At 46.0% G+C, this 26260-nt stretch overlaps 2 protein-coding genes across 2 annotated transcripts; both read left to right on the plus strand.

The window, feature by feature from the left end:
• The first annotated feature begins 3224 nt into the window (after nucleotides 1-3224).
• On the plus strand, nucleotides 3225-10640 carry LOC121088673 (heat shock 70 kDa protein 12A-like). Its single transcript, XM_040595087.1, is given in 7 exon segments — nucleotides 3225-3245; nucleotides 3904-4060; nucleotides 4063-4220; nucleotides 5348-5572; nucleotides 6941-7109; nucleotides 8065-8463; nucleotides 8466-10640. Coding segments are annotated over 7 exon segments (1767 nt in total). The 3' UTR covers nucleotides 9104-10640.
• Nucleotides 10641-15024: 4384 nt separating this feature from the next.
• On the plus strand, nucleotides 15025-19847 carry LOC121089644 (cytoglobin-1-like). The gene is made up of 3 exons (XM_040597045.1): nucleotides 15025-15231; nucleotides 17232-17463; nucleotides 18701-19847. Exons 1-3 carry the CDS (start codon nucleotides 15137-15139, stop codon nucleotides 18827-18829), a joined length of 456 nt encoding a protein of 151 aa, XP_040452979.1. The 5' UTR covers nucleotides 15025-15136; the 3' UTR covers nucleotides 18830-19847.
• Nucleotides 19848-26260: the final 6413 nt, after the last annotated feature.

Raw genomic sequence — 26260 nt, forward strand, 5'->3', positions numbered from 1 at the left:
TTGCAGACTCGCATCCTAAAAGTGCTGGGAATTTTTTGCTTTTTACCATTCACCAGAGGTTTTTAGAGATTGTGTCTTCTGTATTACAGATCTCAGAACGAGTATATGCAGCCCTAATATAAAGGGGACCTCCCATCCCATGTTTCTTCTCCCCCCTTTCAGAGTAAGCCATACCATCTTACATTCATATTCTGATCTTGTGAATTATCTCATCGAGTTTCTGCTCTTTCAGTTAAATTACTTTTATTATTACACTTTTATTACTTTGCCTTACATCAGCCCACACCTCAAACTTGAAGCACTCTGGAAGAGAACTCCAAGGTTCCAGAAAGTCAGAGTATTCCTTCACTACCAGGCTATCCATGACTGCACACCTACAAACCCTTCATGACCCCACAGATACTCCAGCCACGATCAGAAACTAAAATACCACAGCCTGTATTCATGGAAATCCCAACAGGAAAGCCTCTTCTCCACAAAGCTGTGCAGGATGAGTACAGAGTTCATTCACTCCTGGCCTTAGTCACTGAGAATGATTTATGTTAGCATTTTATCCCCAAGATGCTATTCATTAGGCTATAATTTATTTTTCTTTCCTCCTGACTAACAATTTCCCTCCTCCTTGCCAAGTACCCTTGCTACTATGTCTTTTGTCAGCACTTGCCTAGTTCATAAGAGGGCAGTTTTCACAACAAAATCCCAGGACTGACTCTGCACATCTACTCAAACTGTTCTCAGAGCTGCTTTTACTACCTCCCCTTTCTATATTAGGCTGGATGCCGTTATATTGAGGGCTGCTGTTAAGGTAGGCATTCCATATTCAGAGTATTTGCACAGAAGTGAAAGTTCACCTCAGAACATGACATGTTTTGATGTCACACAGCCTGGTCATGTACCCTGATCTGCATTCCAAGACAGCCCTGTTTCAGAGGCAGTTCGTGCCTGGCCATGACAATGCAGTCAAACAGGAGAATGAAATTTTGGTCTGTCCTGCAGGGCAGAGCTGTGATAACTGAGGCTTGAGTATGTTTCAGTGACAATTGCAGAAACTATGATTTCCCCCGTTATACATATTCTTAACATAAAGAATCACATTACTTGTGGGAACTATCCTGAGACTGTAGTCAAGTATCAACAGAGCCAAACCAAACTCTTCTGTTGCTGTCCATCCATCTATTGGGGAAAAAAAGAAATAATATTAGACATTATAATAATATTATAATTATTATGTTAGACATATAATAATAAAAACATTAGAGTCACTAAGCAAGTATCCATTAACGTCCTAAGAAATGCACAAGCTAACTTCCTCCCTCCAATTCCCAATCAACCTGTAGGGAAAAAAAGAATAGAGACCAAAACTTAAAGCTGTGCTTTGCCAGATGGGTGGTTTGTGATTCTATGAGTTAGCACCAATAGTGCAAATAAAATACTCTTACACTTTCTTGTAAGATCTGCATGTTACGTGGTGCAGATTAAAAAGGTTCTGTGAATTGGCTCTGGATTCCCGATATCAGATTACCAATGGCAAAATTCATTGCTAACTCACAGCCATCCTTGTGTCTGTCTTATTTGTAATCTTCTCTTCAACTTGTCCTAGGGTACACTAGTTGGAGTTGCTCGTCAGGGACCATGCTAAACACTGTAATTTCTGGTCACCAGACTCACCTTATTTCTTCTTCCATCTGATCCACTCTTTTTGCTAGATCATAATGTGAAACCTCTAGCCTTGAGGTTATGTCTCCAGAGACTGACAGCTGCCTCAAGTTATCAAACACTTGTCTGAGGGAAAAAAAGGGAATTCTTATAATGAAGGGAAAAAAGGTCACATACTCTAAGCAGGTACCTTATAAAGGACAGCACGCAGTGGAAGCTCTATGGCTACATCCATGCTAGCAAACAGATCACCAAGACAGAGGCTCCAGGGCATGTGATGGCCCAGCACACACCTGGAAGCAGTTTTGGCACAAGTGAGATAGCACTCCTCCAGATTATGCCTGTTACAGTTCAGAGGACTGCGCAGGCCAGGGCTTGAGCAATTAAGGCTGGAGGAAATGGGCAAGATGCAGACAACTCTTGAAAAACTAACTCAACCCAGACCTGCAGAGTGTGTGGAACAGCAAATGCAGGCAGCTGTTCTGCTGAAACTAACTTTGCAACATAAGGGTATGGGGTATTTTAATAGAAGAGAATAAAGCTCTATATTCTGATAGTAATTTTTTATTTCTACAACTGCTGTGTCCCATTTCCAAATGAGGATCTCGAACATCAACTATTATTGCTGAGACAATCCCAGACTGAGGTGCTGCTGCAGCTTGGTTACAGGTGGAACAGACAGCAAACTCCTTCCTGCAACCAGGCAATGTCAAAGAAAGCCCAAACATGAGGCTTCATCATCAGTTTATGCTGATCCAAGTCCGCACAGCTGCTGCAAAGGACTGTCCTGCCCCTCTCTCTCAGCACCTTTTCTTTCTTCCTCCACTGAAACAGATTTTGGTTTTATTTACTTGGATTTCTTCCTTTCCAGTTAAATCACTTCATTTCCAGTCTTTCACTGAGGACACTTTTTCTTTAAGCTCAACAATCCAGTGTATAATCTGCATTTAAGTCAGCCTTTGCCTGCCAAAAAAAAAAAAAAAAAACAAACTTAGAGACCAACTCCCTGAAGTCCAGGATGTGTTACACTATTTATACCATTCTTTCCAATTTCTCTTCCTCTTACACTCATTTAAGATCTGCCTCACCCGTTGCAGCTGAACTTGAGCAAATTAACTGTCCCTGTGACAGATGGGAAGGATAGGAATTAGAAAACAGAGCTTTTAGTGAAATATTTCACAACCAGGAAATGTTTGCAGTCCTTTGTCACAACCTGTCCTGATTTAACCCCATCCAGCAACTAAGCACCACACAGCTGCTTGCTTGCCCCCCCCAACCTGGAGGGGTGGAGAGGAGAATTGGAAAGGAATGTAAAACTCAAGGGTTGAGATAAGAGCAATTCAATAATTTAAGCAGAATAAAAAAGGTAAGAACAACAACAGAAATAATAACAGTTATAATAGAAAGGTGGGGAAAAGGATAAAACCCAAAGGAAAAGGGAAAAAGGAAAACAAATGATGCACAGTACAACTGCTCACCACCCCCTGACCGATGCCCAGCCAGCCCCCAAGCAACGATCCCCAGGCCCCAGCTAACCCTCCAAGTTTCTATACCAAGCATGACGCCCCATGGTATGGAATGCCTCTTCGGCTGGTTCAGGCCAGCTGTCCTGGCTGTGTCCCTTCCCAGTCTCTTGTGCCCCTCCAGCCCTCTCACTGGCAGGGCCAGCATTACCCAGCAACAACTAAAAACTTCAGTGTGTTACCAACATTGTTCTCACATCAGAGCCAAAACCCAGCACTCTGTGAGCTACTAAAAAGAAATTTAACTCCATCCCAGCCAAAACCCCCAAACGACTTTGTAGAAATATTCAGACCTACTAAGGTTAAACTTGCTAAGTTTAGCCAGAAACAGCTGCTGTGCAACATACCTGCCACCTTCTGCAGTCATCTCGCTACGGTCAGTGTCCTTACACGGTCCTTTAAGCATCCCTGTTGTGCTGTAGGAAGAAAACTCTGGTGAACCAATGCTTTTACAACAGCAGAAAATGAGTTTGCTGAAATGAGTGGCAGCACAGGGAACTGTGCAGCCAGGAGCACCAGAAGCAAGTGTCAGTAGCTTGCTTTCTTTCACAAAGGGATCCTTCTGTTTTAAGTAACAAACAAGAGCTCCTCCACTTTCTGGGAAATAACACTATTTCTTTGCACAGTATGTAGTATCATGCTTGTTTCCTGCCAATGAAGTCAGGGAAGGGTGGCTTTGCCTTGCAATATTCAGTTTCATCGCAGTCCCATTGGTCCCCTGCAGCTCCTCCAGCAGCATACCCCTGCGCTACAACTGGCCACGATCAGCAAGTCAGTCTTCATCATTGCTATAGATTTCAGCACGTCCTACAGTGGGTACTGTTTTTCCCTTACTTCAAGTACAGACCAAATCTGCCAAGTGCACTGGGGAACAGAGCATGGGCTCAAACCCTAAAGACACCCACATGCATCTTGTTCAACCAGGAGCAGAAGTTCAAGAAGTTTGGCTATGATGCTGTGATGAAGTACAAGAGCCTGCCCCATGGAAAAGCTGACAACTGGTACTTCTTCCAGGACTTCAAGATGAAGCTGTACAACACAGTAGGTGGAACAGTTACTGCTAATGAGAGTCAGAGCTATTAATTTATTTGAGGGGTGGGTGGTTAGGGGTATTGGTGAAGAGGGCTGAGTAAATCTGGCTGATGAGTGTCGCGACAGAGGGAAGACAGTCACTCAATATGAGTGATCAGCAGACTTCGTTTATTGTCCCTTACAGTCACCTTTTATGCCTTGTTATAATTAGCTCATACATATTACAAAAGTTAAGCTCATTATTGGTTAGTTGCCTAAATACCAAGCCCACCCCTAGTTTCTCTTCTGTAGTTATCTGTTCCCACCTGTAACATTTTCCCACTGCGATCTTCCTGTTACTGTGTAACAAGAACAGCCAAGGATAGTGTATTTTTGCTTTACTTCAGATAAGCTGAGAGCCATGTGCATTTTTGTCCAGCCAGCTGGACTATGTCTGTGACCCTTTTCAGCTAGCCAGTTATCCACAGATGATGACTAATAAATGGAAATCAAAGGGTATCTTGATGATCTTAAGCAGGAATTACTTGCTTTCTTAGTTAGCCAAAAGCTTCATGACACTGTTCATTGTCTAAAGACAGTAAAACCTGACTGCACACGTGAAACCAGATACTTGTTGTTAGCAAAAAGCTGCCTTGCTCCAGAGCTTCTAGCCTCTCTGTGGCTCCCTGCCTCAGTCCTCAACAGGCAACAAGTGAAGTTTGCTGGAATTCAAATGAGGTGGGTAACCTTGGGGTGACCAGAGAGACTCCTCCCATGTTATATACTTACCCTTAGCTTGTCTCTCCCTCCCCTGAAATTGTGTGCTCAAGCCAGTTTAAGGGTGGCTGGCTGTCCTTCAAGCACATAATGGCTATTATTTCTTTCTGAAGGCTCTATGTCAGTTTAGACTCATTCACAGCTTTTTCTGTGTTTGCTCATTCAGCCAAACATCAGGCTACCTTAGGGCCTCCTTGTCTGTGCTCTGGGGTCCCACAGGACTTCCCAAAACATGGAATAACCCAGAGCACAGAGCCAGCCCCAGACAGAGGGGGTTTGGACACAGGACTTCTGTGCCATATGTTGAGCAGTGTTCAATGTGACGGGGACAGGCCTCATACTGAGACTGCAATGTGTAACCCTGAGATATTTTTTTGTAGCAAGTCACATCCGACATGGAGCTGAAAGCCATCAATGGCAAGATGCTTCCTGCCCTCACAATCTTTTCCCAAAGCCCGTGCTACCTGAAGGAACGTGCCCTGAACACCATCCAAGAGGCCTATTTCCAGACTGTCTGCAGCCAGGAGGAGATCACCTGGTTCATTACTGTCCCAGTCACATGGAGTGCTGCTGCCAGGCAGCTCATGCAGCTGGAAGCAAAGGAGGCAAAAGCAGGGGTTATTCCATTTCCTCAAATTATCTTTGGAGATTTTCCTCAACATTTAAACAACCTGTATGCTGTTGTTTACCCTGGCTCATAATTAAGTACCATGCAGCCGCATGCTCACTCCCCCCTCACCCAGAGGGATGGGGAGGAGAATAGAAAAGGAAAGCTAAACTCAAGGCTTGAGATAAGAACAATTTCATAATTGAAATATAATAATAATAGTAGAAGATAAAGGATGGGGGGAGGAAGGAAAACATGTGACTACCTGCTGACAGATGTCCAGCCAGTCCCTGAGCAGCTGTCCAACCTCCGGCCAACCTCCCCAGTTTATATACTGGGTATGATGTGCTATGGTATGGAATACCTCTTTGTCTAGTTTGTGTGAGCTGTCCTGGCTGCATCCCCTCACAGTCTCTTGTGCTCCTCCAGCCCTCTTGCTGGTAGGGCCTGAGAAACTGAGAAGTCCTTTACTTAATATGAATATTAACCAGCAACAACTGAAAAATGTCAGTGTGCTATCAACATTGCTCTCACACCAAATCTAAAACACAACAACACTGCACCAGCCGCTAAGAAGAAAGTTAACTCTGTCCCAGCTGAAACCAGGACACCTTATTTCAAATTTCAGTCTACCAGGGTGAGACATTTCCCATGTTGGGAGTGGTGGGGTGTCACAGCACTATCAAGACTAGCCAGCTGCAACAAGGCCTTTACCATCCCATACCAGGTTAACATCAATAAGCAGTTCCCATACCTTGCCCCAGCACAGCCACCAACCCCCCACAAGGTTTCAAAAGTTCATCTACTGTCTGTGCTGTTTCTCCATCCTCTTCAGGCCAGTTCACCCTGCTTCTTGCCTCTGCTGCATGCAGATTCTTTCTTCTCTGGGCTCCTCTTCCATCCAGCCTCTCCTCATCCGGGCCACCTGCTTCTCCCAGGGCCTCTCCTTGTCTCTCCTACATCCAGGGTGTGCTCTCTTTTCCCTCTGCTTCTTCCAGGTTTCTCTTCATCCAGACCTCCTCTTCTGTACCCCTTAGAGCTATTTAACTACTTAGCAGGAACCAGCCACAGCTGCACATTATCCACGTCAGCCAGCCCACAGCTGTATATTATCAATGTTAATTAACCTGCCTTAATTCCTCTATAATTCCTCTACATTGGGGGAAAGGATGTCCCAAACAGGCAGTAACAACTGCTCTATCCTTTTCCCCCCTCACCATGTAGAAATGAGCCCCATGGAGGTCAAGGGTACAAAAACCACCACCCCAGCGTGGGCTTCTGGGGTGAGAACGGCCTCCCTTGCAGGTGACATTCTTGCAGCGGTGATCTTGCCACCTTTCCTTGCACGTCTCTCGCATGATTTTAGGCAGGACTTATCTCTGACATGATGTCTGAGAATCTGATCATTGCCTTGGAGCCGGATGCTGCATCACTGTGGTGCAAACAGCTTCCACAGGAAGGGTTTATGGCAGATGACAGTGACAAGAAGAAGTTTGAAGACTCCCCTGGGATCCAGTATGTTGTTGACTGTGGAGGTAAAATTTTCCCTGTTTGACAGGTACCATCTTTGCTGGGCATGGCATATGGCTGTTTTGCAGTGTCCCCAAAGATCTGCAGTGCAGTCCCAGAGCTTGGACTCTACTGCTGCGCTTGTCATGGGGATTTTATTTTCATTTCTCACTTCATGAGATCCCATGGGTAGGCAGAAAAAGAGGAGGAAAGGACGGGACTGCTAAAGGCCTGATCCATGGCAAATGGAAGTCATTGTTTCATGCCATCATGCACTTCAGGCCAGACAGTCACAGTAAGAACACCTGCCATTGTACCGGACCGGGCTGCACCACGTCCCAGCCTCAGTCACTGACATGCACCCATGTGCTGTTGTATAGCCTGAGCTCACAGCCTCCTCTGTAGGAACAAGTGTAGTGCCCAGTGAACTGAGCAAAGAGACTGACTGGCAGGCACTGTAGAGTAAAGCTTTAAGAATAGTTTACAAAGCACTTTTTAGTAGTTTTTCTAGTTTCCTGTGTGAGTTTTTTTGGTGGAATATGTATTTCCTGCCAAGAGCAATCTGATGATTATGAACAAATACTGAAAAGGCATCAAGAGGACCACAAGTTTCTGAGTCACACCACCACTGCTCATCTTAACTATTGTATGTCAAAAGGCAGGAGCCAATTATCTATGTGAGGCCAGCCTCCTTTTGTAAACAGAAAGGAGACCGGCTTGTGCAGGGAGCAAATCAGAGCATCCATCTGTCATCAGAAGTTACTGTAAGAACCTTGAAAGACCAGGCTTTTATACAGAGGTGTGTAAATTCAGGAAATGTAGAGGTGTGCAGGCAGTAGTGGAGTGAAGAAAACAGCAGAAAAGCACATTTGTGAAGCGGGAGTTCAGAAGGTAAGATTATATTCAGTGGAAAGTAAAGACCTCAAGTACTTTAAAAAAAACAACAGCTAACTTCATTTGTGTTTGTGTGTGGGTATATAGGTGGCACAATAGACATCATGGTACATGAGATCCAAGAAAACCGTTTACTGAAGGAGTTACACAAGGCAACGGGAGGTGGATGGGAAGGCAACAGTGTGGATGAAAACTTCACTGTTTGCCTCAAGAAAATATTTAATGGTGGAGTATGGGATGAATATGTACAGAGCCACCCTTCCGAATTACGGCATATGATGTACAACTTTAGTATACAGAAATGCTTGACTGGCAGGGACGCCATCTACATACATTGCTACTACAACTTGACCAGAGTGGCAGAGCACAAGAAGGACATCTCTCACTTCTTCAAAAACGAAGAAGGAGCTGTGTGGTGTGATGGGATGATCATGATTACCTATAAGAAAATGAAAAGCTTTTTTGACTACCGTATCAAAAATATCATTCGAGGGAGATTCTTGACAAGCCTAAAATGGCCAAGGTTAAGTACATTTTGCTTGTGTGAGGCTTTGCGTCTAGTATTATCTTGAGAGATGCAATCAGGCAGGCCTTTAGCAAGAAGTATCATATCCTTTGTCCAATGGAAGTCCAAGTGGCCATTGCAAAAGGGGCTGTTTTATTTGGAGTCAGTCCACACGTTATTGCCTCAAGAGTCAGCGCTTGGACATATGGCATAGCAGTAAGTGAGAAATTTGATGCTTCTATCCATCCCTTCTGTAAACAAAGGGTTTCAAAAGCTGATGGCTTTGTTTGTTGCATAGATCTCTTCAAGAAATTGGTGGGAATTGAGGAGGCAGTGAACATAAATGAAGTTGTGCACTATGATTTCTATCCAACAGAACCAGATCAAACAGAAGTATGCTTTTCTTTCTATTGTACAGAAAAGCAGGATGCTCAGTACATAGATGAGGAAGGGTTGGAAAAGCTTGGCTCCGGTACAGTGCCAATGCCAGACACAAAGCTGGGGAGGAAACGCCAGCTGAAGCTGGATATTAAATTTGGGCTCACTGAATTTAAAGCCGCATGTACTGATATTACTTCCAAACAAAGTTGGGCAATTGTGATAAATTTTTTAGCTATGTAAATGCTTGGTGCATCAAGCAGCAGAGACAATAACTCAAAGGAGGGTATGGCTTTAGTGGGAGGCAATAACTACTACAACAGAGAAGGCAAATGGACCATAAAATTTGTCATCCAGCCTTCTGCTTGCACAAGTAAACAGTTTGCTGGTCTTATTCTCTGGTTCCTTCTATTCCTCACCAAGCACCCTTTCAGTCCAACACTCTTTGTTGTATCTGAAAGCAGGTTTATCTGATGTATCTCTTGCCCTTCTAGTTTAGCCCCACTGCACCTCTGAGTACAATAGTCCATACCACCAACATAATGAGTTGTACTCTATCTGTGTTTGATACAAAGCTTCTGGACTGGTGTCTAACTTGTACACATATACCAGCCCATAGCTGTTTCTTTTAGCTTGATGTCTTCTCTCAGTTATATTTTCTCTTCCTCTGATATCAGATCTCTTTATTTGGAGACCAGGTTTAATTCTGCCAGGGCTGGCATTCAATGGATTTCAGTTTTCTCTAGAACATCATCTATATCGATTGTGTGTAATTAAAGCACTCATCCCAGTCAAGGGTGCTGTGTGAAGCAGTAACTCAGTGTAGTCTGGGATATTGTATCCAAAACCTGTGGGAGTGTTGTTTCCATTAAACCATTGGATGGTTTGATCTCATTAACTGGACAGATACAAATGCCAGCTTGTAACATTACAGATATGAGTAGTGCTTATGCCGCTGCCTGAGCCCCTGTCAGCTTTGGGTACTTTCTACATCTCTGACTTGGACTTGATATTTTCCAAGTCCTTAAGAGCTCATTTCTTTGCCTCCTTCCTACAGCACCTGTGCACAGGTTCAGCACAGTGCAGCCTGCGTGAGCCCAGATTTGTCCAAAATAAGGATGTGATCCTGCAGTGCTTTGGGTCTAGCTGGGCTGGAGTTAACTTTCTTCATAGCTACCCTTGTGCTGCTATGTGATTTATAACCAAAACAGTGCTGATGATAGCACACCAATGTTTTTGCAATAGATGAACAGTGCTTGCAAGGCCATCTCCATTTCTCACTTGGCCCCTGCAGCGAGAAGGCTGATGGGGGGAGCAAGGGGCTGGGAGAGGGCACAGCTGGTACAGCTGACTCCATAGCCTGTAACTCATGCTCAGCAATAAAACTGGGGTGAGTTTCTCCAAAATAGCTATTGTTTGGCGATTGGTTGGGCATCAGTCCTGTGGTAGGATGTGGTGACTTCCTTTGCGTCACGTTGTTTGGTTTTTTTATGTAATTTTTTCCCTCTTCACTAAGGGTGGCTGTGGAGTTTCCCTGCTGAACACCAGCCTGTGCCAATGCAAATACTTCATTAGCTGGATGCGCTATGTGAAAACGCAGTGCTGGCATCTTTATTAGCTGTAATGACTGTGATAGAATCACCTCTAGCCATGTACTTCACGGCATCAGTCATTAAAGCAGCATTCAGCGTATTAATCTGTATACGTACTATGCCCTATGATGTATAAAAGCTGAATTATTTTGAATACATTGCCTTTGTTTTCGCACTTAAAATCTTATGTGTACAATAAAAATATTCACAACAGAAACCTGTGTATTTTTCTGTTGTGTCAGATGGTAGTACTCTGTAAATTATGTGAAGGTTACTCTTGCTGGTCCCAAGAAGCTGAGTAATCCTGCTTTTTTCTTACCCTTTCGACTTGGTACTTTCACCAGTACAAACTGCAACACAGCTCCACCTGAGCCCACTACCACTGTCTGAATGGGAGAGAGAAGTGTGATCTGGTGGCAGCTGGGAAAGCTGTGTGTGTCTGCCCCAGGTCTTTCCCACCCATGTGCTATGTGGGCTTTAGCGCTCAGACATTGACACCAACGGTCATGCCTGCTGCTCCTTATTTTATTTGTTTTGATGAGCTGGTAACATTGATAACTGCAGGTACTGAGCATGGAGCAGGTGCAGGTGTTTGGCATCTCTGTAAAAGCAGCACTGAATATCAGCATCTCAAGCTAAGCATCTGAGAAACCTGGCAATACCTGCTGTGGGGGGCTCTAACCTCAGTCTGACAGTGTGAGGGGTGTTGGGAAAATAAGAGTTATACTGCCAGGCCCCTTCCAGCCACTCTCCACAATGAGCGTGTCTGCTGACCTGGAGATTAACCCCTGTTGCGTAATAAATAGGGTGGTTTATTTGTATTAAACTCAAAACTTAACAGATCGTGAACTTTCAAGGAGAAGAAAACAGGGGCGGCTTTGCATTGCCTGTGGCCGGGGCATCAGTGAGCTCTGTGGGCAGTTATCGCTGCTGGATCGTGAGCAGCTGGGCAGGTAGAAAATGACATCCGTGTCTGCGGCCAGCACTTGCCAGCTGACTTCTGTCTAAAGCACACGGTTTCTCAGAAACAACAAATAAATCTCACTGTGCAGACCCACCACCATTTCCCTGCACCGCAATGGAATCACACCCTCTGCTTCCTTGGCTGGGGACAGAGCCAGGAGCAGCCTGGCTGCCGCGTGCAGCACAAACCACAGCAGCTGCGCTCCCCGCTCGGGATTGCCCAGCACCATCCGCCCTGCCCTGGCCTGACCCTACCCGCTGAGGAGCATCCGTCCATGGCCCAGGCTGTCCTCTGCAGTGCTGCCCGGCACTCCTGTCAGAAAAGATTTCTCCCCGTTCAGCAGAAATTGAACTTAAAAGCATTCACCTCCTTTGGGATATAAAAGAAAAATCATGGGAGACGAGAAAGAAATAAACCAAGCACACATCCTCTTCCCCCAGGGAGAAGGGGTGAGGTTGGCAGCAATGTGATGACTTTACAATTAAACAGCACATTTTTCACAGCTATTCCATTTCAAGGCCAAAAGAATAGGCTTTTCTTCAGCTTTTGTGTTTTACTCTCTAGAGACCCATAAGGTGTAGTACAGATGTGTATAACCCTGTTAGAGATGTCAAAATGTTATGAGGTATTGCTGTGTTCATCTTACAAGGACTCGGCAGATCATATGGGGGAAAATAGAGGATCATTTTCCAAAACAGTAAATGTCGTGACGGAGGGAAGACACAGTCACTCAATATGAGTGATCAGCAGACTTCGTTTATTGTCCCTTACAGTCACCTTTTATATCTTGTTATAATTAGCTCATACATATTACAAAAGTTAAGCTCATTATTGGTTAGTTGCCTAAATACCAAGCCCACCCCTAGTTTCTCTTCTGTAGTTATCTGTTCCCACCTGCAACAATCTTTTCCCACCACAATCTTCCTGTTATTGTGTAACTTTTGCTTTACTTCAGATAAGCTGAGAGCGATGTGCATTTTTGTCCAGCCAGCTGGACTATGTCTGTGTGACCCTTTTCAGCTAGCCAGTTATCCACAAGCAAAAGTAACACCAGAAGGTGAAAGGAAAGAACAGAAAAGCATGTCACAAAGAGCTTGGTGACATGTTTGTCTGTGCAGGAGGAGGTCAGGGCCTGCCCTGTGCAGCTCACAGCTGGCTTGACACCAGGTATAATTGACCCATTGCACCCCAAAACTGGACCAATTGGATGAGTTTATGGTGGCTCTGTGGAAATGTGTTTAAGAAAGAGCAGAAAATGCTGAAAAAAGAAACAAGGCCAGGGCAGGTACAGTACCCAAAGGGAGACTGGTGGAAGAGCGCATGCTGGAGCAGCTGAGTAGCATACAAGGAGCAGCAAGAGCAAAGAGACCCCCATGCACCAACCCCCAGTTCCTGCACCACCCATGGTCTCACCAAAGGGCCTGGGTATAACCTGTGGCACAGGGGTGGGGGAAGGATGCGGGGGAATGGAGGTTTTTAAGTGTTGGTTTGTTACTTGGCAATAAATTAATTTGAATGAAATTTCCCAACACAAAATGGTATTTTTTTGGCCTATGACAGGATGTCTAACAATATGTTGAGTGAATGAACACCTTTGTACTGCAATGTCCCAGATGAGGTTGGAGAGGGGAGAGGAGAAGTCCCCCAGGGAACTTTGCTTGTGAACTGCTGCGAACAAAAACCAAATGGGAGGGAAACGAAAGGTAAGCAAAGTAGATGAAGAGGAAAAGACTAAGAAAGCTGAGGGAAGACTCATCCTTGAGCAAAGTCATTGCTGTCACAGCTCAGGTCAGAGAGCCAGGCTCACCACAATACTCCAGCTTCTCCCACTGAGAAGTGTCCATTGCAGGTCAGAGTATGCCAGGATCTACAAGAAGAACATGACACCTACAGAGAGGAGTAAATGTTGCAAACCAGTAATCGTACACATTCACATCCCAAATGAAAAACAGCTCTACCTCCATGCTCCACACCTGCTTTAGCCCCTTTCACTTTGGCTAAAGTTGGTGCTGCTCTTTCTTCAGGAGCTCGGTCTCTCCCAGGCCACCCATGACAAGTACTTGATGCACATTCTGCTCTTGGCCGTAGGTTTGATGCTTTCCCCACCAAGCTCCTCCTAGAAGGTTTTGCCTGCCAAGGCCTGGGAACTGCCAGCTCCTGCGGTGCCATCCTCACTCCTTCCTCTGTGTCCCTGCGCTGGTGGCTCGGCTGGGACAACCGGTGCTTCTCTGGTTTGTGTTTGCCTTCAAAGCAGCAATGGTCCCAGCAGCACAGTGTGCTCTGCTCCCACCCCCCACCTCCCCGCCGCCCTGCTCTCCTGAAATCTGGGGCATTTTTCTGAGGATTTGAGGATGAGAAAGCAGAAGGTTGCACAGCTTTTATCAGACCACTTGTTTGCTGTGGTGAAAAGGGAGAGGGAGAGAAGGGAGGAGCAGTTTCAGTAAAGTCATTTGAGGTATTCCTCGGCAGTGGTGGGACACAGCCCCTCTAAGACTGATCAGTCTTGGTGAGATTGCAGCCACCACTTCCCTTCTGCTCTGGGGTATCAGGCTCGTTTTGCTCGCTGTGCTGCTCAGTTCCCCCTTGTGCATGTTCCTTCCCTCCTCTAAACCATCCCAAACAATACCAGGTTTTGTCTGCAGTCGGAGTCCAGCAGCAGCAGCAGTTCCTCAAGCCCTTTAGCCCTTATTTTGTGTTCGTGCCCTGGACTTAACCAGAACATTCCTGCCAGAGGTTAAGCCCAGGCGCTGTGTGGATAATCCAAGATTTTTTTTTGCCTCCAGTTCCAAAAGACTGTGACAATAACAGGCCTGTAGGTGCTGTCTGCAGCTCCACACTGGCCCTTCTGCTCCTTACCTTTTTCTCTCTGCCAGGCAGGTAGGGTTTAGGGATAGGACAGAGATCCCAGCTGTAAACCAGGAAGATGAGGGTAGTGAAACGCCTGTGGTCCCATGCTGTCTGTCTGCACAGTTTATCTCCTGCGTTACAATGAGGTGGCCTTCCAGGGCACTGTGGCCACAGATGCTGTGCCCACGCTGCTGTCACTGTTGCCACAATGCTGTTGTTTTGGGCTGGCGATGCCTCCACCCACAGAGTACCAAGGCTGGGGGTAGCTGTGGGGTGAGCCCCTGCTAAACCAGAGAGCTGTGGGGAAAGCAGTGGCCGTGGCATGAAAGCAGGACTGGAGAGAGTTGCTGGAGCTGGAAATGGCATCACTGGACTGAAGGACCAAGAAGTGCTGGGAAGAGGGGCCGGCAGGCACCATGGTGCCTGCAGCACAGCAGCACTCTTGGGATCAAACCAGGAAAATTAGTGCTTGGGCAGGGATCACCCTTAGGAAAGAGAAGCCAAGCACTGGCCGTGGCAGGGGTAGAGAAGGGAGGAGAGCTGATTTTTTCCTTCCTCACTGAAAACTCTCTTTTCCCTTATCTCCTCAGACAGCCAGATCTTTACTCTGGCAACTGATGCCACAGTGAGAGTGCTAGCCCTCCCTCCTCATGTGGTTGATTTCTTTCCTGATTAAAAGTGATTAGGCAGCCCTAAAGCCTGCAGAAATGTGACCGAGGGGAACGGAGACAAAGAGTCCATTCAAGATCTCTTAAATCCCCGGGCCAGTATTTAGAGAGCCCTGAGGAGACAACTGGAGCAGAACCAGCCTGCCAGGACCTCCCTGTCCTTCTCCCTCCTGCTGCACCCTTTGTTGCCAAGGTCTCCTCCACCATGTCATTCTCTGAAGCAGAGGTGCAGAGTGCCCGCGGTGCCTGGGAGAAGATATATGTAGATGCTGAGGACAATGGGACAACTGTGCTGGTCAGGTAAGGAAAGAGCCCATCCTGCTGCCACCCCAGAGGGTTGAAGGAGGAATGGCAAGAAGGATGGAGTTACCACCAGTACGTTTTTCACACAGCCCTTGCTGGGAACATTTTGATTTGCTGTGGTTTATCTCACCTCAGGGAGGAAATGGGGAAGAGGAGACATCCACACAAAGAAAAGGAAAGGGGGAAGAGGGTGGGAGAGGAAGAAGAGATGAGAACAATTTCTTTACTCCACCCATTTAAGGTAAAGAAATGGAAGTGTGATACGAAAGAGAATGGGAACAAACATAGGCCCTGTTTCCCTCTTCCCCTTTCCCTTTGAACTCCTTTAATGATTTTTTTTTTAACTTGCATGTCCTCAGTATTTCTCTTCTGACTCTCCTTCAGCCTTTCCAGCCCAGCGCCCATCTGTTTCATTGCATTGTACCCCTCCTGTGGGCTTTCTCTCTTACATTTTCATTCTGTTTTCCTCTCTTCTTCCATAAGATAGACGTTTCTTCTATTCACCTTTCAGATATCCTCCTCTCAGCTGGGATTTACATCACCTACATATGCACTGATCAGTCCAAATACTATTTCTGGTTATCATACCTTTGCCACTCCCTCTGGCTTTTTTGTATATCACATCTTGTGCCTGGGGCAGCCCCAGAAAGGGTTAGGCACTGCTCTTTCCTTCTGCAGTCTACACAATCTGTGGACAGTTAGGGTCAGAAATGCAGCTATAAAATGCTAGCAGCATCAGCGGCTTGGCTCCCAGGGTAATTTACTCTAGAAGGTTTTGCCTTAATGTCCTACAGCCCCAGCCCTGCCTTTAGAGAAGTTCTGGGCTCCCCAGTACAAAAGAGACATAGACATACTGGAAAGAGTACAACGAGGGGCCACAAAGATGATGAAGGGACTGGAGCATCTCTTCTATGAGGAGAGGCTGGGAGAGCTGGGGCTGTGCAACCTGGAGACAAGGAGGCTCAGGGAGATCTTATCAATGTATATAAAAACCTGAAGGGAGGATGCAAAGAAGACAGAGCCAGGCTCTCCTCAGTGCTGCCCAGGGACAGGACCAGAGGCAATGGGCACAGACTGAAAGACACGACATTCCCTCTGAACATCAGGAAACACTTTTTCACTGTGAGGGTGACTCAGCACTGGCACAGGTTGCCCAGAGAGGTTGTAGAGTCTCCATCCATGGAGATATTCAAAACCTGTCTGGACATAGTTCTGGGTAACCAGTTTGGGCTGGGGGGTTAGACCAGATGACCTTCAGTGGTCCCTTCAAGCCCAACCATTCTGTGACTCTGTGAAATGCAACCTGGAATTTGGTATTGCTATTTTAGGTGGATAACTGGTTTACCCAGTGGAGTAAACTGCTTTTTTAAGAGCTTGAACAAGATGACTGTAATTGATGTTATAAAAGGCAATTCCTTTATGAGTGGCACTGAATCGTGTTACTTTTGATTAAATGAAAGAGTCAGTACCTGGTACTCAAACAACAGTCCCTCACAGCCAGTAAGAAAGCTTTGGCATGGACTCTAGGAAGGGGTTAATTAACAAAACCAATAGTAGGGTTTCTCCACCAAGAGCACAGTGGACTTATCTGCTGTCCAGAACATCTTTGGGAGTATTGCACTGTCACACTCACCCCGTGTGAATGCGGCCCTACTTCTCTGTGGATTTTGTCTCTGCCTAACTCTCAGTCCACACTGAGGAACGTTTACTTTAAAAGCAGCAGAATAAATTCCAGGATAGGTAGGTTTTAAGGTGGATTGAGCAAAGGGAAGTGGCCTGAGGAGGGCCAAGGGAGGGAACAGGTTGCTGTGGGCACAGGGGCTGTGTGCAGATGGGAAGGGCAAAGAAGAACCAAGAAATGCAGGGGAAGGTGATTTATGTTCTAAAAAAGAGAAAGGAAAAGGGCAATAAAAGCCTAAGATAAGGCCTGAAATGTGAAGCCATATCTGCATCATTGCCTTGGTCCACAAATTAGGACATCTCTTGTTTCTCCACAGGATGTTTACTGAGCACCCAGACACCAAGTCCTACTTCACTCACTTCAAAGGCATGGACTCTGCTGAAGAGATGAAACAGTCGGATCAGGTCAGGGGCCACGGCAAGAAGGTTTTCTCTGCCATCAACGACATGGTGCAACACCTGGACAACTCTGAGGCTTTTCTTGGGATAGTGAACCCACTCGGCAAGAAACATGCCACCCAGCTGAAGATTGACCCCAAAAACTTTAGGGTGAGCCAGCAGCCCTCTTTGCAGGGGATGTGATTGCGAAGGGAGGATGTCTCCCCCTTTGAGGGTTAGAACTGAAGAAAACAGGCTTTGTATATACAAATATATATACACTCCAGAGCGTGCAGATTGCTGAAGGTGAGACAGGTTGATGGTGGTAGATAGGAGGCGTAAGAGATCTGGCATCTGTTGGGAAGAAGGCTATGCAGCAGATGTGATGCAGGCAAGTCTGCTGCTGTGGGACCTGCAGAGCTGCTGACCAACTGTAGTGGGTTTTCTCAGTGCAACAGGATTCCCATGCTTGTCATTTAGTAGTAAGACGCAGAAAAGCAGCTTAACGCTGGACTTCAGTCCCTGATGTCTCTATTTTTCTCCAGTAACAGGAACTGAGCTTTCCTAGGACAACTGAAACAGCTGGTATTGAGCAACGATGGCAACGGCATTGCCATCACTAAACAAACACAGATAATTAATACAGGATCGAATGACTTGCCCAAGTCCACCTAAGGTCACCACCAGAGTGCATTTATAACAGTTTTGTCTGCCTTACACAGCACAAAATACAAAAAGAGGCACCTTCTGGCAAAGGTCACTTAGGCACTGGGAAGGTGATTTCCAAAGCAATGGGCCCAATTTTCAGTCAGTGGGAGAATAAGTGAGGATTTCTGCCTGGAAAGATCCTGAAAAGAATTTTTCAGGGTAAAGTTGTACACAAACCAAAAATGCTGCACTGAAAAAGAGTTGACATTTCAAAGTATACCACCTACCTAGTGACTGTAAAGACAAACAAACTCTCATTGCTACAAAGTGCTAGATAGCTAATAAACGGGAAAGATTAGGAAGGAACTTACCCTCCAAGCCATGTGTTCCATAGGTGCCCAACATGAGGCTTCTTGTGGCCTCTAAACATTTGGGACAGTTCACTGCCAGGAGAAGGACGGCAGTAGATGGACCAAGTGAACCAGTCCTGTACAGCTGTCTTTAAGTGATGGGCGCAGTCAACATTAACTAGATACAGGATAGTTAAAAAAAACAGCAGCAGTGACTGGAATTTTTTGTGAATTCTATAATGCACCTAATTTTCCATGACCTGTTGCAAGGTCTGCGTGCTATACGCTGTTGCATTGTTTTTGTACCTTTTTCTGTCCCCTAAGAATCCCAGCTAAAATTATATATCTTGTTCTTATGCCTCTGATGTGGAGGAAAGTTTACACTGGTTGTTTCTTCCCTTCTTCTTTAGATTCTCTGTGACATTATCTTGCAACTGATGGAGGAGAAATTTGGTGGAGACTGCAAAGCTTCCTTTGAGAAGGTGACCAATGAAATCTGCACTCACCTGAACAATGTCTACAAAGAGGCAGGTTGGTGAGGATGTGTGGCCTCCAGGCTCTTCAAACACCTTGCCAGCACTGACTTGCTGCTTTTGGGCCTCCAGCCACAGTTGGAAGAATGAAAAAGTTTTTAAAAAAGCACGAAAAAGGCTTATATAATGTAGATATCAATGTCAATAATTTCCTTAGCAAACTGAGTTTCTACAGCTAAATAAAACCCATAGATACATCAAAGCCAACCAACAAATCCTGATGTGCTTTGCAGCTTCAGTGGTTCAGGTGGGTTCCTCTGGCCACTTTCTTTGAAGACTACATTTTAAGACGATGACTTTAAGCTTACTATTCCTAAGAGAAAGACTTGCTCCTTCCAGCAGCACCAGCCCAGCAAGGCACCAGCCACTCTTTGTCTCAGCTACCACCTCTCCATCCACATGAATGGTGAGCAGGATACCATTTTTAAACATCTCCAGCGACTTTGTAGAGGTCATTATTTAAGAGGCAAGTTTAATGTTTGAACTAAAATGATGCAGGGAGTGTTGTATGGGAAAGACTAACGTCTAAGGCACAGGGAAAGTCCTGTCCTGCATGAGCCAGTGGAGTTCCCCAACCTTGGGAGAGGTTTCTTGGAGCAGCTTTCAGCACAAGGGATGGCAACACTGAATGTGGTCACCACTGGGTCCCTCTGGGCAGGGATGAACATCTCCAGCACGTGGATTTCACGGCACTACTCCCAGGAAATTGCTCTGGCCATGTCCCCAGGAGAGGGCAATAGTACTGAGCTCACTAGCTCCTGTGCTTCTCAAAATGCATCCAGCCGAGGGGCTTTGCTGCTTCAGCGAGTGGGCAGCATGGTGGGCTCAGCTCAGTGCGGGATTGCTATGGCGCTGCCCTCATCCTGTCCTGTCACACGGCCTGAGCCTCCCTTCAGCGGCAAATGAGTGCCGAACTATTTAATTGCTCTTCCTTGTATTCCTTAGACGTGGTGAAAGAATCAGCTAATAACTGCAAATAACCACAATTATGCTTCAGTGTAATGCAATAAACACAGAGAAAGCAGATGCGTCCTCTCATTTGTAGCCTGGAAAAGGCACTGGCGATGTGCAGTGGTGGTAGCTAGTTACAGTTCATGGTTACTGGTGGTACTGGGGGGTCGACTGAAACCAGCTCAAGCTCCCACCCAGGCACCCATCATGCTTGCAGGAATCAGGCTCCTCAGGCGCCGGAAAGGGAAGCTTTTCACTTGACCATGAAAAAACAATTTTGTAAACAGATAAAAATACAGAATTCTCCTTCATGTAGGTTTCCTCACCAATTCCATTTGTTTGTCAAAAGATGCTGAAATCCCAAAGTTCAGAAGATGAACTCTCGTTGGAGAGGGAGGATGGGGCAGGATGCTTTATTTGATTCAGTGTTTTACTCAGCTTGGGGAGAAGGGGAAGCGTATTGCACAACATCATCAAGTATTGAAAGAAAAGAATGAGACTTGTAAAAAAATATTTACAGTCTCAAATCCCTTTGAGGGAGTACAAGTACTTAACACTCTGAAAAGCTTAAAATAATGTCTCCTTTCTGTTTACTTGTTTTAATGCATGTTAAAAGCACTATTTGCCATGACCAGGGTTAGCTGTAATGACATGCTCATCATTGCCATAGGCACCTTGGGCTGACAGAAGCCTGACACCACTGGCTGATGGTTTAAGGCTTTTGTGTTCCCTGCTCCTGTGAGGGAGAGAGGCACAACAAAACCAAAGCGTGTGAAACAAACCAAACTCAGGCTTAAGTAAAGAGGGAGTTATTTTTTAAATCCATCTACAAAGGGGGGACACATTAATTTTTTAAAATTTGTGTGATGTGAGTGGTTTAGGAGTACATGCCCCCTTTTTTTGTTTTTGTTTGAGATTTCAAAGGATGGCAGGAAGCTTTCCCAACAGAGCATAGATCAGATGACATCTTGAGGATACTTGAGCTGAGCTCCCAGTTTTCCAGTAGCCTCACTGCACAATCCTGTCTGACTTTCCTTGTAACTCCCTGTGCTGCTGCAAAACAGCAATATTCACACACTTTGGAGGCAAAAAAACCACACTACTTACTGAACCAGCAAATATGTGGTGCTATACATACTGTATGCATTCTTAGAGATAACTTTGACCTTGTGAAGAGAAACCTAAGGGAAACATCATGCCTAAAGGTAGCAGGAAGAGATTTCCCACAGAGCACCACCAGTGAGTGGGACCAAAGCCCTCCTTGCACAAAGCTTCATGGTTTTCTTACAGCCTGTGGGACATCAGGAAGGTCTGGGTGAGACAACAAATCCATGAGGTAGCATGGGTAGTATGACAAGTGCCTGTGACAGGTTAAATCAGCGAAGTACCACGGAGTAATCTTTGTGCCTGACCTAAACCAGAACAGTGCAAACACATGGAAAATACTGAGAAGTATCGAAAATATGGGAAGAAGAAGAAGACAGGGAGCTCATGGAGGAAAGTTAATCCCCTCAACTACTAAAATCAAAGTGCTTTGCCAGCCATGTTGCTGGAGAAAAAAAGCATCCCCCCAAGTGAAACTTGACCTTGTAGAGACAACCAGACACTTTCCTGATTACAAATATTACTTAAACACTGCAAAAACACCTAAGTACTTAAATACAGTTCATCAACTTCATTGAGTGAACTCAGACCCTCCAATGGGAGCAGCTTTGGGAAAGAACAAGAAATAGAAAATAAATAAAGCATCATAGGCAAAGAGAGGAGAGAAATTTAACTTGAAAAATTTCAGTCCCTGTGGTGACAGAGTGGGAACTTACCCAGAGACAGGTGCATTTGCAAGGCATCCCTGTGCAAAAACAAATCAATGTTGGGATGAAATCCAAGAGTCCAGTGGTGTGTGACAGCACCACCAAATCACTCTAAGACAAGGGCTATGAATATACCGAGGCAATCTTCTTTACAGGAGTAGTTAACCTAGCTGTTGAGGCATTTAAGCTGAATAATTTCCTTGCTGGAGAGTCTGAGCCAGGCAGCCTTCCCGCCTCTGCCTACAGCACAGCGAGAGCTCAGCGAGGTCTGGGGCTCAGCAAGGTGGCAGGGAAGTCGTCTCGGGTGTCCCGGGGCTGCCCATAGAGGGGACTAGGCACCTTGCAGGGGATTTGGGGAAGCTTCTAGGAAACCCTTCTAGCAGAGCCCAGAGGAAAAACCTCCCTTGCACCCACTCTTCCTGCTGGAAGGCCGTTTGTTTGTGTTATTGGTGGTTGAAGTGAAGGACTGCTTGAGCTCCTTTGCTTGTAGAGCTGTGGGCGTAGGAATAGATAGATCCCTCAGAGGTCTTGTTTTACACTGAAAGAGTATGGCCTTCTCCTAGATGCTTTTTGAACACCTAGTGACAGGTAGAAGGTGATGAGGGTACGACCCAGATGGGAACATGCTGGGAACAGCAATGCTTTTACCCTGTGCTTGGTGCCAGGGCAGTTGTTTTTGCTAGACCTGGAGAGGAGCAGGGGAGCCCTGCCAGACCTTCAGTTTGTCTCCTCGGTTAAACAGAAGGTACCACAAGGCTTGTAATGTGTGTAATGAGAAAGGATTGCCGCCTAGGATCATACCGAGATGTGACAAGTGAATTGTAAGATCTGAATTGGCACTAGGAGCCAGTGGTCCCTGGAAGAACAGAAGACCCACTGAATTCAAATGCCTGTCTATCAGGCACGGCACTCGGGTATCTCATAAAAGCACCGATGTGACACAAGCTGCAAATGAAACCGAAATAGCCACCAGACCTATTCTAGCCTTCTCAGTTTTCAATATTGCAAAATCTTTTCTTTCTTTCATTACAACATCCTGTTTTAGGGAAAGGGGATATGAAAGATGATGCCTTTTTTTCTTTACTTTTGCTAAAGCTAATACTGAGATAATGAATATTTGTAATTCGAGTATCACCGGGCTCAGTTAACGTTATATGCCACACCACAGCCCTTCTGGCTTACACAGTGAGGTGGGTTTGGGCCAGTTCAGGGCACAGCTGCACTGGTCAGATTGCACATGGTCAGTATCAAACAAGCCTAAGACACACAGGAGTGATTTTTTTCCTGGTGTGAACTGATAGCATCCTAGACTGAACTGTTTGCTTACTCAGTGGACAGTAGCAATGGCAGTCCTGTTGTACTGCAAGAATATTCTGCATGCTCGCCTTGGAGAGCCCAGGCTTCTGCTTCTGACTCCCTTGGAAGCACTTCCCCAGGAGGAAGCACTGCTGTGGCAAGTTGCAGGCAGCAACATGGTGCTTTACTCGCCCCCTGCACAACCACGTGGGAGCAGACAAATTAGGGACATGCTGCTGGTGACGGTGGTGCTGCTCATCTCCATCCAGCTTCCCCAAGCTGTCCACCAAGGACACCTGGCAGCCACTGACCACTGCCATCAGGCAGAGCAGGCTGATCCCAACATTGCGCTGAAACTTCCCATTAGCACAGGCCACCGGCAGTGCTTTGCATGGGATTATGAGCAGAGGCAGAATTTTAGGACAAGGAAGAATAATGGAGTTGGCATCTGCACTATAGTCCCACCCTCCACCAAGGCAGCAGTTGCACTAGCCTGTTGGAAATCAGTTCTTTACTCCCTTTGCTCCACTGCAAACCAGTTTGAGCTTAGGAAGATGGCAGCAATTTGAAAAGTTACAGTAGCTCAGTGCAAAGTCCCCAACCTATTTATCACCTTCTAGTGATGGATACATGGAGGCTTCAGTAGGCCTCTGGCGATGGCCAGTGCTGTGAGAGTTGCTGCCTTTGAGCCTCCCTGAGCCAGTACTGGGAACAATTTGTAACCTTTGTGCTCTTAACCAAGCATCACCACTGAATCTTTACTACAGTCAGCATTCCTCAGGTATTTCAGCCTGGGAAAGGGCTGTACAGCCACGGCAGTTCCTGCTGTCCATCGGGCCCTTTTTGACCTTGCCCGTGTCCAGCCCAGCTTTTGCTAGCTAAGCTGGACTCCCCGCTGGTGCCTTTCCCAGGACGCTGCTTGCCTGCCCTGCTCTGCAGAGCACCACCAGCAGCCTGGGGAAGCAATTTGGCACCGCAGTTTCCCCAGCAACAGGAGGTGAAAAGCCAGAGCCAGGAGAGACAAGTCATAAGGGAGTTTTCTAATTGCCTGCTGACTGTCCATGGTGAGCCTACAGAAGGGAAAGCAGGGTTAAAGAGGAGAGCGTGGGCTAGAAACAAACATTTCTTCCTCTCTTCCCTCGTATTTCCAGCTGCTAATAGAACTGTCCAGCAGTCCACTGCATCCCAGTTTTACAAGACACAGTGAAAGATGGATATCAGGTCTTACTGAAAGGAAAAATTCAAGAATTGCATCAACGGTATTGATGCAGTAATGGTGCAAGAATTTATTAAGAGGCAGGTAGAAAAAAACCCATCAAAGCAAAGAGCAAGAACCACACAGGACTGAATGAAAATTGCATTAACAGTTTTTATAAGCCACTGCATCAGGCGAAACTAACCTCTACTATTTGCTGAACAAAGGGCAACTATGCTGAGGAAGGTGGCACGTGAAATATGGGATGAGGAATAGTAAACTGGGGGGGTTATCAGGTGCTGCAGAGCCTTACACAACACACTGCACAGTACCATCACCTCTGGTGTGTAGCTCATTCTGTATTTGTACTTTGTTTAATGCTGACTGCAACTGCAATCTTCTTGAATATGTAAGTCCTGGAAGAGACACCACACGTTGCACTGGGTCATCTTCAGCACCACAGGAGCTTGTTGGAATACTGTGTTCCTACAGCTAAAACCATTCGTTCAGATGTACCCACCAATGCCCTTAGCTATCTTGTCTTGTGTTGGCCCCAGATGTCTTAAGACAAGTTGCTACCTTTTTCCCTTCAGCTAAACCGATAATCCTTTCCTCGAGGCTATTTAACATTTGCACAATCATCCGTTTGCATTGCCTTAGGGAGTCGGGTCACCTATTTTCTCCTGCTGCTGCCCCTGGAGCAGGATGGAAGGTGCCTCAAAGGCGCTAACTGTTGCAAGATAGGTTGGACAGACAGATGGGCTCCAGGGGATGGTAAATCCCAGATTCGCTACCTGATGGAAGGCAAGAGAACAGGTAGGAACAGCTGCCTCTGCCAGCCTCATTGCCCATCTGACGGTGGGTGATGCCATACAGATGCACTAAGCCAAGCACCCCTTTGCTTGGAAACATCACTGTTTTACTGTATGGCTCCTCCTGCTCCAGTAGGAAAACCAACTCACATTATGTTCAGGAGAGGACCTCATTTCTGGTCATGTGGCATCTTCTAGCTGCTTACCATCTTAACGTTCTTCTCTTTTATGCTCCCCTGACTGAACCAGAGCAAGAGCTTTCAGAGATACACGAATAACGCTTGCAGGTTTACTACATTTCAAACACTTTAAATAAATCAAATAATCTACTTTTTGCTCAATTTGTGCACCTGCAGTTTGATAAAAACTGCTATGGAGCTACAACTGCATTGGCAAAATTTCAGAGACGATCAGCTACAGTTCTCTCCTTAGGTTCTCTCAGGAGCTCCATTCCCTTCCCAGGCTGCAGTAAGCCTCTTGCAGGACGGAAGGTATTCTCCTTGAATTGGCATGGCCTTGAGCACTCTCAGATGTCAGCTCAGCCCCTCTCAAGGACCTGCAGACCTGTGAGATCTCCTAGTGAAGCAGCAGCAGCAGCACAGCTCACTGCACAGATTACTGCACAGCAGCATCCCCCTCAGATTTCCTGTGCCACCTCCAGCTCTCAATCTTGTAATAATCAATGGCTGAAGAGCAGCTGAAGGGAGAAAACCTGGGCAAACAGGCTCAGTGTGGGAAGTCCCAACTATAGTGTGGACAGATGTTATTTGTGTGACATGGAGGTAGTACATCCATGCCTGTAGGACATACTTGATCTGGGTTGGTGGCTGGAGTGGCTTATCTTCTGAATCATCTTGCCATTGTATTTCTGATCTGGTTTAACAATTGCTGAACCATTTACTGAAGACTGGGAAATTAAAGACCACAAGCAATGAAGGCCAAACTATTTGATTGGTGTCAAAGCTCTGTCCCTTATATGATGCAGTAGAGATGAATATTTATTTCCCCCAAATACCTTTCATAATCATTTTGACCACACAAACTAACGTCTGCCAATACCACTCTTCAGCTGTCCAGCAGGAAACAGACGGGTGACGAATACCTCGGTTTCCCCTCCTGGAAATTAAGGTCGCTTGGTTCTTGATGGAGGGGCAGAAGATCCTTACTTACTCAGGCACAACTAATAAAGCAGTCTCCCTTTCTGGCAGATGCTCCAGATCAGAGGTGTGTTGTACCAATCGCCTTAATTCAGTTTCTTCCTAACTGCACTCCAGTCCTCATTTCAGACATCAGGCATGTATTTCCACAGGCAATCCAGATTATTATCAGGAAACCAGAAGTAAGACTTACCTTCTCACTGTTTAACATTAGT

This window comes from Falco naumanni, chromosome 5, assembly GCF_017639655.2.
Source record: "Falco naumanni isolate bFalNau1 chromosome 5, bFalNau1.pat, whole genome shotgun sequence".
Taxonomy (NCBI): Eukaryota; Metazoa; Chordata; class Aves; order Falconiformes; family Falconidae; genus Falco; species Falco naumanni.